The sequence below is a fragment of the Kwoniella pini genome, chromosome 4 (assembly GCF_000512605.2).
Source record: "Kwoniella pini CBS 10737 chromosome 4, complete sequence".
NCBI classification, from domain to species: domain Eukaryota; kingdom Fungi; phylum Basidiomycota; class Tremellomycetes; order Tremellales; family Cryptococcaceae; genus Kwoniella; species Kwoniella pini.
This window is the reverse complement of record NC_091719.1, coordinates 1,765,932-1,778,029: the sequence shown is the minus strand read 5'-3', so window position 1 is coordinate 1,778,029 and position 12,098 is coordinate 1,765,932. Positions and strand designations below refer to the sequence as shown.

Here is a 12,098-nt window from a genome sequence, read left to right as displayed (position 1 = left end):
GAATAGCATATCAACCAATCATACTTAGTAGTAAGACTCAACTTTCATTGTATATTTATAGTTTGACTCTACAGAAGATATATTTTCGAACAATCGATTTATTCATCAGTCCACGTGGTCTACTACTCCAATTATAATTATTAACAAAGCCTTTTCGAAAGATCCTTATGAAAGGAGTTGCATTCAATCCAAACGTTCAATCTCATCATCTAATGATGGTAAAGAATTTAACCATTCTTTAGCATCTTTACCTTTTCTTTGACTTTGAGCTTGTAAAAACAATTTATGATTTTTTGAAGATATATCACCAAATAATGAAGTAATTTCCAATTGTTTTGAATCTGTTACAGTTTCAGTCAATTCTTCTTCTTCTGTTACTACTTGGAGGGAATTATTATAAAGATCTTTTCCATTATTTGTTTTTTTTAATAATTGAAAAATATCTAAAGATTCACCAGGTAAAATAATATTTGGATTAGAAGGAGTTTGACAAGTTAAAAAAGTTTCTTTTCTTAAAACTTTATCTAAATCAATTTGAGAAAAAAATGAAATACCTTGTGGTAAATCATCAATACCTAAATTAAAACAAAATAAACTTCTTGTCCAAATATTTGAAATTTGTAAAGCTAAACTTAATTTTAATTTATCTTTTTCTGTTGATAAATATCTAACTTCATCATGTACACTTAATAAATATCTTGCTTTTATTTGAAATTTTTTAATTAAATATTCCATTGAAATTATTAATAAATGTAAATAATCAACTCCAGAAGATTGAACTACCCAATTAATTCTTGAAGGTAAATAAGAATTTAATCCATTATCTAAATATGATTTTCTTAATGCTTTTGTAATTCCACATCCTAATGCAGGTGTTTTAGGTTTTTCACTTAATGCAATTGATTCTAAAGTATTAAATAAATAACTTTCAGATCCACCATGCCAAATTGAAGGTATTCTTGCAGGAGATAATGTTTTATCACGAATTGATTTTGATCCTTTTGTAGCTTTATATAAATTATCTGCTAATTTTCCAGCTGATTCTTTTGTTAATTTCGAATCACCTTGTAAGAGTAATTGAACAGCATGTTTCTTTCCGGCACCATAAATTCGAGAATAATTAAACACTTTTGCTGCATCTCTTGAAATACCCAAGATGGAAGCTGTTTTAGAGTGTAAGTCCGTTCCGGCCGATTTTGTACCTTCTAAAGTCATCCATCCAATTGCAGTCGCACCATGCATTCCAAATTGACTATCACCCATAACGCTTGATATCCACAATTCTTCACTATCAACATCGGCTCCGACGATAGCATACCCAGGTGGAGCGCGAACCATAGCTTTCAATTCGGAACCAACTCGATTCTTCTTGGCATTCGAGGCTGTTAACCAAGTCCCTTCTACTGCGCGTCGAGTGACTGTTCCCATAGTTATGACTTGAGGCAAAATCATTCCTTGTTTCCGTTCCTGATCATTGTAAACTACCATTTGATCCATTATTCTTTCTCTTGAACTGATCCAGTAACTACAAAACGCGTTCATATTGGTAGCGTCAGTAGCAGCTTTCGCAGCAACGTCATCGCCTGAATCAGCAGCGGCAGAAGCGAGTTCACCAGATTCGATCGATTTGACGAAACTTTTTGATAGAGGGTTTCCAACATTTTTGCCTTCACCATCTTTATGCGGTAATCGGAAATAGTAGTGTTCCCGATCTTCTGCAAGAAGGGAATCCGGTCCTGTTTTCTCAAATCTCACCCGTCCTCCACGAGATTCGACGTAATCTGCTGTTGACGATTCGATCACCGATCGAGGTACGCGATAAAGCCACCTGTGAATTCGGCTATGAACTAAAGGATATCCTTGCCATTGTAATCGCAGTAGAAGTGGAGCAACGGTTTTTTTAAATGTCAAATCAAGTTCACCCACAGGAGTGCGTGAAGGAGGACCAGTGAGATCCCAATACCATTTCGGCCAAGTACCAAGATTAGGTTTTGTGGATTTTCGCGCCTTTGAGAGAAGTGGGGAAGGAGATGTTTGAGTAGCCGAGGGTGAACCGGATGTATTAGAAATGACACCAGTCGAATCTTTAAAGAAAGCAAATCAGTCAGCTGTGACGAGGAGAACATTCGGTGACTTACCTTGCAAAATGGGTGCCCAATCCAGCTGCTGCGCCCATACTTCGTCCTTGCCTGACTTTTCCAGATCCTCAGCACATCTCCAGAGATCGTCTTGTACATCGGACAGATCAGTCTGAGCAATCTTGTCCAGCAAACCAGGGTAAGGACTAGTCAATTCCCCCTTCTTCAACATCGACTTGATACCCGGTCCTACCAATTTGGTCTTCCTGACATCCTTACCAATTCTGAAGAAGCAGTAATGCTCTTCGAGTGGTTCCAAAGAAGTATCTTTCTTCGGTTTGAGGTCAACTGGCTCGCCATGAGAGTCTATATAATCCGATGAGGAAGCATGGGGCACCAGAAAGCACCAATGATGGTCCGCTAAGTACGCTACTGGATGACCCTTGTAAGACAGGCGAAGGAGAAGGGGCAAAAAGTATCGCTGAGTATGAGTTGATATGATATATGAGCGGTCTTTCTGTAGATCGGACAGCCACTTCGGTATCACAGCAACCTTCGATGAGGAGGCTTTCGTTATCGAGGAGGTAATCTGCTCTGTCGAGGGACCATTACCGCCTAAAGATTCTCCAGTTTCGGTCCTCGCATCATTCGGATCGCTTTCATCCGTCCATCTAGCAGTCTTAGGAGACCAATCCAACTGCTCAAGCCATGGATCACCATCTTTAATTCCTTCTTTCCTAGCTTTCTCAGCTAGGACCCTTAGAGCTTTCTTAACACCTGCGTCCATTTCCCTGTATGTGGCTTCCGAATTCTTCAAATACTGTTCCCAATTTTCATCAACCGGTAAGAAGGAATTACCCATAGATAAAACACCTGAGAAACTCGCTGGATGAGGACAAGACTCCAAGAATAGAGGTAAAACTTTTTGATAAACTTGATGAGTTATTTTGACATCTCCCGCACAATAAGTGAGAAGTTCGTATAATTCCGGTCGAAGTTGAGAAGCATGTTTTATAGAGTCATCGGCAAATCGATTTCGAATTGATTTATCGACAGGTATACCACAATGTAAATTGGCTACTTCCGCCAAAGAATTGACGGAAGTTACGTCTTCCCATTTCTTGGCATCTCCGTTACCGTCCGTAGAATCGCTACCCCAATCTTGCGTTTCTTGCAAAAAGTCTAAATCACCATTCTCTTCTGCCAATTCCCTGACAGCATCTTGATTTTCCTGTTCTCTCAGTAATTTCGCTTTCTTGTTTTTACGATGAGCCATCCATGCTGGTCTTTGAACAGATGTTATACCTCTAGTAGCTACATGTAAGGACAACGTATCGATCCATCGTGTTGCCGTTCGTTCCAAGTCATACTCTTCTTTCACTCTGGCTCGGTCATATCCCACGTTATGACCTATAACTATTCTTGGTTTCGGGCCCTTGAGCAACGGTATCAGATCGTGAGGATGATGTGGGGGCGCTCGAGTATCCCAAGGATCAGGCGTAGCAGGTGTTACAGAAGGGGGTTCTTCAAATAGGGTGTGTGATAACCATGAATACCAAGCATTTGGGGTGACAGCAGTAGCCATAACTGCGTAAGGCGATAATTTATACAGCGTTTCCACATCAAACGACACTAAAGTTTCTTCACCTAAATCGTCGACTGCCTCCATCCGTCCATCTGGATGATATTTCGTCCATCCAGCTTTATCCATTTCCCATTTTGAAGGCATCTTAGGTAGATCTGAATTGATAAATTCTCTCGCCATCGATAAATAAGGCTCTGCAGTTTGTTTACCTATATTATAGAAGTGATCTCGAATATTGTTGCCTTGTAATGGCGGCAAATCGAAATTGATTTCTGGTAATACTGCTGCACCATCCGGTGATAACCCATTCGCGTGAAGATGATTGAGCGAAATATCTAGCAATGACTTTGGAGGTCTTTTCAGTGGTTCCCCGGGAAATAGTTGGGAATGAAGTGAGGAAGAGAGCATTTGTACCCCGACTGGATTACGCCGTAAACCTGCATGATTGATAACATCAATTTGTTTAGCGCATTCAGTCATGTAACAGATTTACTTACCATTTCGAGCTTCAACATGCAACAATTCTGGGAACTTATCGGGCAGGTCACTCTGTTCTACATGTTGGTCGACGGCCCTTTCCTTACCTTTCCGGGAAGGTGTTTTGCTTTTCAATACATCTTGAGACGACTTAGAAGATGAAGCCTCGATTGAGTCGACTGTATTTTGACGTGTCTTGCCGAACGAAGCTGCATTCGCTAGACTTGGTAGCTTGCTCTTGCGTATAGTTTCTGCATCATCATAGGGATGAGTATGACTTGCACCTGCATGAACTGCTCATTTGTAACGACTTACGGGGAGAATTCCGTTTGATCTGCTGCTGCTCTGCAAGAGCTTCTTTGTAATCCTCGAAATCTGCTCTTCTAACTCCACCATATTGTCCGTAATCCAAGTCTACATCATCATCCAGATCGGTTTGTCTTGCAGCGTTTGCTGGCTTATGGGTTTTAATCGATACGCTAATCGATCGAGCGAGCGGAAAGAGATTAGGTCGACATCGAATTTGACAAGGACGCGTCAGTCGAGAGACATCGAGGGCTTTCCGCATAGCCTAAATACTCGAGGTGACTTCAACCTTGTAGAAGGGATCTGGGCGGTCGAATAAATCAGAATAAATGATGCTGGCCTTTGTAGATTTGCTGTATACACAATGCTTTGCAAACGAGATATAGTAGATATATCAATGACAAGGATGAAATGCGGGGTAGATGTATCATATTGCCGTCAAGAAATTAAATTTGTATTTATCCGGTTAATTAGAATGCTACAACGTCATTATTGTTGATCTTTTCATCCCTTGTTTCTTCGCCTTCTTTCTCTTTCTTGAATCAGCATTCATCCAACGGTCACATCAGGCAGACCACCCTCAGCTAGAGTCCAAAATCGACGATGGGTCTATTCTCCATATTCAGGAAGGTAAGGATTTTATTGTCTCGTGCTTGTCATCCCCGAATAAACAAATTGACCGTACACCTTAGTCTTCACCGCCGGATTACGAGACTTTGCTCGCTCGTCTTGCAACAGAAATAAACGAAGCAAAGACTCACTTATCTGAGATTCGCCTGCGTGAACGAAGAGTATCACTCCTTATCAATTTGTACGGTATATCCTTATGGGCTATCTGGGTAGGTCTTTGGTGGGTAAATGGATTACCCTTAGGACTACTTGGACTCAGTCACCATGATACCGAGGGAAAAGTTATTGGTGCAACAGGTATAGCTGGTGCTCCTATTTTGTAAGTATGAGAGCTTATCACATGATGACTGACTATTCAGCTGACGCGCCTTCTCCACAGCATATGGGGATTGAATAGGTTAATACATATTTGGTTCGCAAGACAAAGAACTCATGAAGGTGAGACATTATTAGTTTATCACTTGCTATTGGATAACTCAACTTATGCTGACTCGTATTGATCAATTTAGAGACCAATTTGAGACTCCTTCTCACCAAACAACGAAAACATTTGGAAGAAATCAAGAAAGCAACAAATTACGATTCAACAAGAAAATTGATTGAACGATATGATGATCCATCGGCAGTTGGAAATCCACAAACTCCACAAAGAAGAATACCAGATTCACCATCTCCTTTGCCTCAAGGATCAGGACATGGACAAACACCTGCAAGTATAGGTAAAGGAAATAAAAACGTATCTGGACCCGCATCTGGACCGGGTGGTACACCTAGAGCACCAGGTCATTTCGCTGGTGTAGGAGGAACACCCGGACGTGAGTTTTTCGGTTTTATCTAAAGTGGAAAAAAGGTGTCTAATTATTTTGATTTGATTCATAGCCAATTCGAACGGACCTATTATACCTGTTCCTCAAGGTTTGACTCCAGATCAAGCTGCAGCGTTGTCAATGCAAATGCATGCTATTCAACCTGTCTTGCCTACACCGGAGAAAAGATGGTATGATAGAATTGCAGATACGATTTTAGGAGAAGACCCATGTACGTATTAGAATCTACTCTCCTCAGCCTGCTCTCACAGACTACATCATATAAATTGCTATCGTACTCATGTATGAGAGCTAAGCTAAATCCATACCTGGCTACAATAGCTCATGCTGCTCAAAGTAAATATGCCCTAGTTTGTGGTGAATGCTTTAGACATAACGGATTAATAGGAAGTCAATATGAATGGGAAAGAATGCGTAAGTTGATCACACCATTTCATGTCTATTAAGGTTTCAAATACTGATTAATTGGGCAGAATGGATATGTCCAAGATGTAATCATTTAAATCCACCTCCAATCTCACGTAATTCCTCAGGAGAATCCTCGATTCTTCATAATCAACCTCAAATTCAACAAACACCTACAAAACCTATTCAACCTAATCCAGTTCAACATCAACATCATCAACAGCAAAGATCTTCTCCTCGAAGAAGAGTGAATGGAGATAAATCTACACCACGTTCATCAAGATTAGGTAAAGAGGTCTTTTCAGCTAGTAGTTCTAGTGATGAAGATGAACCAAGGGATAAAAGTCAAGAAGGTATGGATGTTGATGAGAGTTGATGAATGGGTAGAATTTTCTAATAGGCGAATACAACTAATACGCAGTGGGGGAAAATTGATGCTAGATCACATGCATATTTACAATTAATGATCAAATCTGTTTAAGCTTTACAACGTAAATAAATACTGAAGTGTGAAATCAATTTTATCCCTTCAGAGTCGTAAGAATTCGTAATCACGCCAGATGAAGAGGTCGTCAGAGTAAGTCTGGACCCCAACTATTTTTAAAATCATGTTAATTTATAAATAATCTTTCTACCCCACCTCAATTCTCTCAAATCGTCTTCGTCGTTCCACAAGCTGCATTTTCCTTAGACAGTCTAGCTCGATAAGATAATTCAGGTACTTCTCTTCGTTCCAATAATCAATTGATTCATCTCCCATTTTCTCTACAGCCGCTATCAATTCTTTGTCCATCTTTAGCTCTTCTCATTTTCTGATTCTTAAATTTGCGAACTCTTCAGGTGGAACTTCTCTTCTCCAATATTCCAAATCATCTTTACTTATACCTACTTGTATTGACCCCTCGCCGGACCGGCCTCCTTCCAATGACGATAAAAAAGTATGATAATATTCTAAGCCTGAATGAAAAGTGATTTTAGTCGTCTCCGCTGTGTTCACGGATTGTGAAGATTCTAAATCTGATTTTGATATTCGAGATTCTCGACCTTGATTGAAGGAGTTGATCATCAACTCTTTCAAATCCTCATACTGTATTGCGGACTTCATCCATTGACTACGTTTAACAGTATATTCGAAATTCCAAATTCGAATCTGCTCTATATTCGTTTTACTTCCCAATATCTTGAACATATAAGGTAATTGAACCCCAACATGAGGTCTATATCTTACACATCCTTCTTGATCACAATATGTACATCCTCTGATTAATCTCATTACGTTTTTACTTGAGATACGATTAAGATTATCCCAACCATGACTTCTTGGTACTTCATATGCTTCTTCTATGTATTTATGTGATTCATCCCACCAAACTAAGTCTAATTTCTTTACTGACCCAGGTAAATTATTTAACTCATTCAAGAATAGTTCTTCCGAGAATTTATCATCTCTATACCAAGGTAATTCACATGGTCTAATTTTTATTGTAACTTCTTGTAATTTAGAGAAACTTTTGAGTGGTTTCATATCTAATTGACGAATTATAACCTTAGAAGCTCGATTACATACTTTTGTGATAAATTGACATTTTTCGTTAAAACATATTGTATTATTTTCCATATTACCATCTTGTCCTTTACGTGAAAGATGAACAATTTCTAAATTTGAAAGAGGTTCTATGAATTGTTTAACGAATGGACATTCATTAATTAAATGTATCGAAACTTCAATTCGCTTGATATGTTTTAATAATGAGTTTTTATTGATTTCATCAAAGAAACTCGTTGAATCGGTATTTCTATGCGGAATAGTATCGAATGATAGATTATCTGATCTCTTTGATCCTATGAATATATTCCCACTATTGCGACCTACATGAATGGAGTGGTATAAATGCGGTACAGAAGCGTGAAAAAAGGATTTTGAGACTTGTAAGGTGGAATATAGGGATGATGGTGGCAAATATGAGCAAATATGGGAGATGATATCAGAGGTGGATCCTAGAAGGGATGAAGCTGGCGCTGGGTTAATTTCGCGAGAGGACATATTCATGCCGGATACTACTTTTTCAAACGGAGTAGATGATGTGAAAGAATCAAGATAAGCAATTGCCCATTTACCAGAGTAGAATATATATACACCGTGATTATTTGACGTGCGAAAGGTGCCTGTCGTTACGTGTTTGGTGTTTCATCTCGGTGTTTCATTACGTCATGCCTTTCTGTAATCGATATTCCTATAAGTAAAGTATTGATTGCATAAGAGCTGCGTATATATCTCATCTGGCTGTCTCCTCATCTGCTTGTTCTATCTACATAACATCATCATCATTTACTCTCTACAAGCTGCAGGCAATGGGGCACTCTGTTCATGTATTCCTAAACGTTTTTGTCGTATCCTCTATCATCGTATTGCTTCTTAAAGCTTGCCTCAGTTCATTCACGACTCAAGGTCATACAAGCAATGATTCGGTTCTAATCGCATCATCCTGAGTTGCTTTATCCCAACTATTCATCTCATCTGAGGGGAATAGTCTATACTCCCAATATCTTGCTTCTTCATCAACAATCATATCTAATTCAATGAATTCTGGATAATATTGCTTGGCCGAATAGAAATCAACTTTGATTTTGTAATTTTTCATCTTTTCCAACTTGGAAGCTTTGTTATTCTTGTTAATCTTTTCAAGTATACCTTGATCAAGTTTATCGACTAATAGATTTTCAACTTCTTCAATGTTCATAAACTCAGTATGATTTAATCTTTCAACTAATTTATCAATATTATATACCTCCAATCTTTGATTTTCATTTAAATGTCGTCCAAGTTCTTTGAATACATCCATAAATCTAAACTTTTGAAACACATCCATAACATATCTAGACAGATTATCCTCATAACCTATTTTATCACAGTAAACACAACCTTTTTTACTGAAATACTCATAAGTACCACCTTTATAACCACATCTTCTGTTTTTTACTTTATAATGATATTTATCTAATTTATAAGAATGATATTCATCCCACCAAACTAATTTAACAAGTTTAACAGATTTTGGTATTTTTAAATTAAATTTTGATTCTTTAGTATATGGTCTATTATCACTTTTTTTTTTTTTTATTCATAAATCTTTTTATATTTGGAGCTTGACAAGGTCGAATTTTTATAATTATTTCTTCTAATTTATTAAAATTCTTCAAAACTTTAAAATTTAATTGATAAATTATAATTTTTTTAATATTTATACAAGATTCTTTCAAAAATTGACATTTAGAATATTCACATAATTCTTTTTCATATTCAATTGAATTTGGTATTTCACCTCTAAGAAGATTGATTATTTTAAGATTAGGTAAAATTGGAATATTTCTATAAATATTGAAAGGACATTGTGATTTTGTATGATAAAAAAAATTTATACGTTTTATCATATTTATATTTGGTTTTTGAATTTTTTCATCTTCAAATGAATTTCTTACATTTGAATCAAGTTCTATATTTGCGAAAGGATCAGGTTTTCCAATTTTAATAGTTATTTCTTCGTATAAATGAGATAAACCAATTTCGTAAAATGTCTTTTTGACTTTCATCATAACCAATGTATTGGTTTGATCGAGATGATCATATAAATTGTCAATAATGACGGCATTTCCAGCAAAACGGGCTGCAGGGGACATCGACATAGTGGACAGGTTGTCGTGAGGAGATGACAGTAGTAGCGAATGAACAATCGACAACAAAGAAGATTAAACAAAAAGTAATAGTTGAATTTTGCGTCTTAATATGGTTCAGTATATGGGGGAGTGGCCAATATTGTTCAATATAGGGTATGAAACACAGGCAGGTCGGTTTGTGGTACTCAGCGCAACAGGTACGTATTACCGTAGTATGTAGTGTTCGACAAGGTTGAATATGGTTTCATCGGTTCCATTGTACGTATGCTCTATCCGTAGTAATATGAAGACATTCTAAAATTTTGCATCCCGAAAGGACGTACAGTAACAAGTCGGATGAATACGTACGTCAAGAGCACAATACAATTTATGAAAATACAAAAAAATTAAATGAAACACTGGTTTCTCATTTTACATCGTACACGGCGATCCTCTACCACAACTTATAATTACGGTACCATCAGACATATGAATTCTACCAGGTCTACCAGGTCTTCCACCTGAAAATGCAACCTTACGCCTTTCAACTTTTTTGAGTTCCTCCTGTAAGTCATCTTCATGATAAAGGTTAAGATCATCTTTGGAGATATTACTTAATCGTTCAAGTGATAATTGTCTTCTCATCGGCAAGCTTTCAATTGAAGGATAAAATTTATTTTTCCAATATGATATCTCATCTTCTTGCATTTCCTTTTCGGAAGGATACTGAGTTACCGAATGATGATAGGTTTGAATTATTTTTTCCCCTTCGTCAGGATTCAAAGGCTTCAATTTAGAAGTATACTTTGTTTGTGAAGTAAGACCGCAAATAGGAATTGTATTATGAATTTCAATTTTATCATTTCTTTTTTCCCTACCTTCCATAAATGATTTATCTAATTCCTCAATGAATTCATTTATATGATTATTGGAATTTTGCCAAATTTCATTTTTTTTACTTTGGATTTGTAAAACTAATTGAGCAGTTTTGTCGAAATTATACATATCAATTTTATTAATATTTGTAAATTTACCAAAGTATTTCCAAATAGTTAAAAGATTTCCTTTTGCAAAATTTCCCATTTGAGGTTGATTACTTATAACTTTCCTTCTTCTTTCACCAAGTCCACAATGATTACAAGGTAATTTAGGTTGTCTAATTTTTCTTCTAAATTCAATTGAATTTTCAAATATTTCCTCATAGTCGCTTGGGTCGGAATTTCGTCCATCAAATGAATGTACTTCATCCCACCAGAAAATTTCCAATCTTTCAACTTTATCTGGTAAAGAAAATACCTTATTTGCAGCTTTTGAAGAATTAGAATTATAATTGTTTTCAGATAAATTCAAATTTTGAAAATCTTCAATATTTTGAGAAATCATATTACGATTGGCAATTTGACAAGGTTTAATTTTATTTATTAATTCTTTTAATTTATTCATATTTTCAAGATATCTAAAGTCAAATCCTCTAATAATTGCTTTTTTAGCATTAGAACAATTTTTCAAAATAAAAGGACATTTATTTAATTCACAATATTTTTCACCATTTCTATTATATTGTTTAATATCCTTATCAATTTGAATGATTTCTAATCCTGGAATAGGATTTTGATAAGCTGGATTGAAAGGACATTCTGATTCAAGGTGAGGATGAAAAATTATTTTTCGAATCAAATTAACAGTTCCAAAAGGCTCATTCTCTGTTGAGTCATGATTGGCATATCGAGTAAAGGGATGTGGTCGATCAGATTCAATAGTGATATTTCGATATAAAATTGGTGCGGAGCATAACCAGAAAAGTTTTGAAGTTGATAAGATGGAATATAGAGAGTTCTTATCGAGGTTGTCAAATACTTGAAAAAGTAATTCGACAGTGGTCAGAACCGTCTGACAAGCTGAAGGTTTGGGCTCAGATGTGGTCATTCTGGCGAGATTTCCCAGGTGTATTCGGCAGAATGTCTATTTTGAGTCGATGACGATAAACGTATGAAGCAACGAAATTGCAAGATTAAAGGGCTTTATATATGCGTCAGATTGTCAAAATTAACTGGTTAGTGGTAGTATATGCATTAGGTTGTCAAATTTGACTCGAATTCGAGAGTTCGTGACATTGTTTGGGATTCGTCATGAGCA

At 36.7% G+C, this 12,098-nt stretch overlaps 6 protein-coding genes across 6 annotated transcripts; 1 reads left to right on the top strand and 5 right to left on the bottom strand.

Moving 5' to 3' along the window:
- Positions 1-183: 183 nt before the first annotated feature.
- On the bottom strand, positions 184-4,708 carry I206_103680 (uncharacterized protein; the record flags this gene model as incomplete). Its single annotated transcript, XM_019153094.1, has 4 exons — positions 184-2,084; positions 2,139-4,100; positions 4,161-4,391; positions 4,456-4,708. The coding sequence occupies 4 exons, from the start codon at positions 4,706-4,708 to the stop codon at positions 184-186; spliced, it is 4,347 nt and encodes a 1,448-aa protein (XP_019013255.1).
- A 341-nt stretch (positions 4,709-5,049) lies between these two features.
- On the top strand, positions 5,050-6,684 carry I206_103679 (uncharacterized protein; the record flags this gene model as incomplete). Its single annotated transcript, XM_019153095.1, has 7 exons — positions 5,050-5,076; positions 5,139-5,395; positions 5,456-5,514; positions 5,586-5,891; positions 5,956-6,114; positions 6,225-6,317; positions 6,377-6,684. The coding sequence occupies 7 exons, from the start codon at positions 5,050-5,052 to the stop codon at positions 6,682-6,684; spliced, it is 1,209 nt and encodes a 402-aa protein (XP_019013256.1).
- Positions 6,685-7,113: 429 nt separating this feature from the next.
- On the bottom strand, positions 7,114-8,352 carry I206_103678 (uncharacterized protein; the record flags this gene model as incomplete). Its single annotated transcript, XM_019153096.1, has 1 exon — positions 7,114-8,352. The coding sequence occupies one exon, from the start codon at positions 8,350-8,352 to the stop codon at positions 7,114-7,116; it is 1,239 nt and encodes a 412-aa protein (XP_019013257.1).
- A 406-nt stretch (positions 8,353-8,758) lies between these two features.
- On the bottom strand, positions 8,759-9,151 carry I206_103677 (uncharacterized protein; the record flags this gene model as incomplete). The annotated part of the gene is made up of 1 exon (XM_070202813.1): positions 8,759-9,151. The coding sequence occupies one exon, from the start codon at positions 9,149-9,151 to the stop codon at positions 8,759-8,761; it is 393 nt and encodes a 130-aa protein (XP_070058914.1).
- Positions 9,152-9,410: 259 nt separating this feature from the next.
- Positions 9,411-9,992, bottom strand: I206_103676 (uncharacterized protein; the record flags this gene model as incomplete). Its single annotated transcript, XM_019153097.2, has 1 exon — positions 9,411-9,992. One exon carries the CDS (start codon positions 9,990-9,992, stop codon positions 9,411-9,413), a length of 582 nt encoding a protein of 193 aa, XP_019013258.2.
- Positions 9,993-10,394: 402 nt separating this feature from the next.
- I206_103675 (uncharacterized protein) lies at positions 10,395-11,888 on the bottom strand (the record flags this gene model as incomplete). The annotated part of the gene is made up of 1 exon (XM_019153098.1): positions 10,395-11,888. The coding sequence occupies one exon, from the start codon at positions 11,886-11,888 to the stop codon at positions 10,395-10,397; it is 1,494 nt and encodes a 497-aa protein (XP_019013259.1).
- Positions 11,889-12,098: the final 210 nt, after the last annotated feature.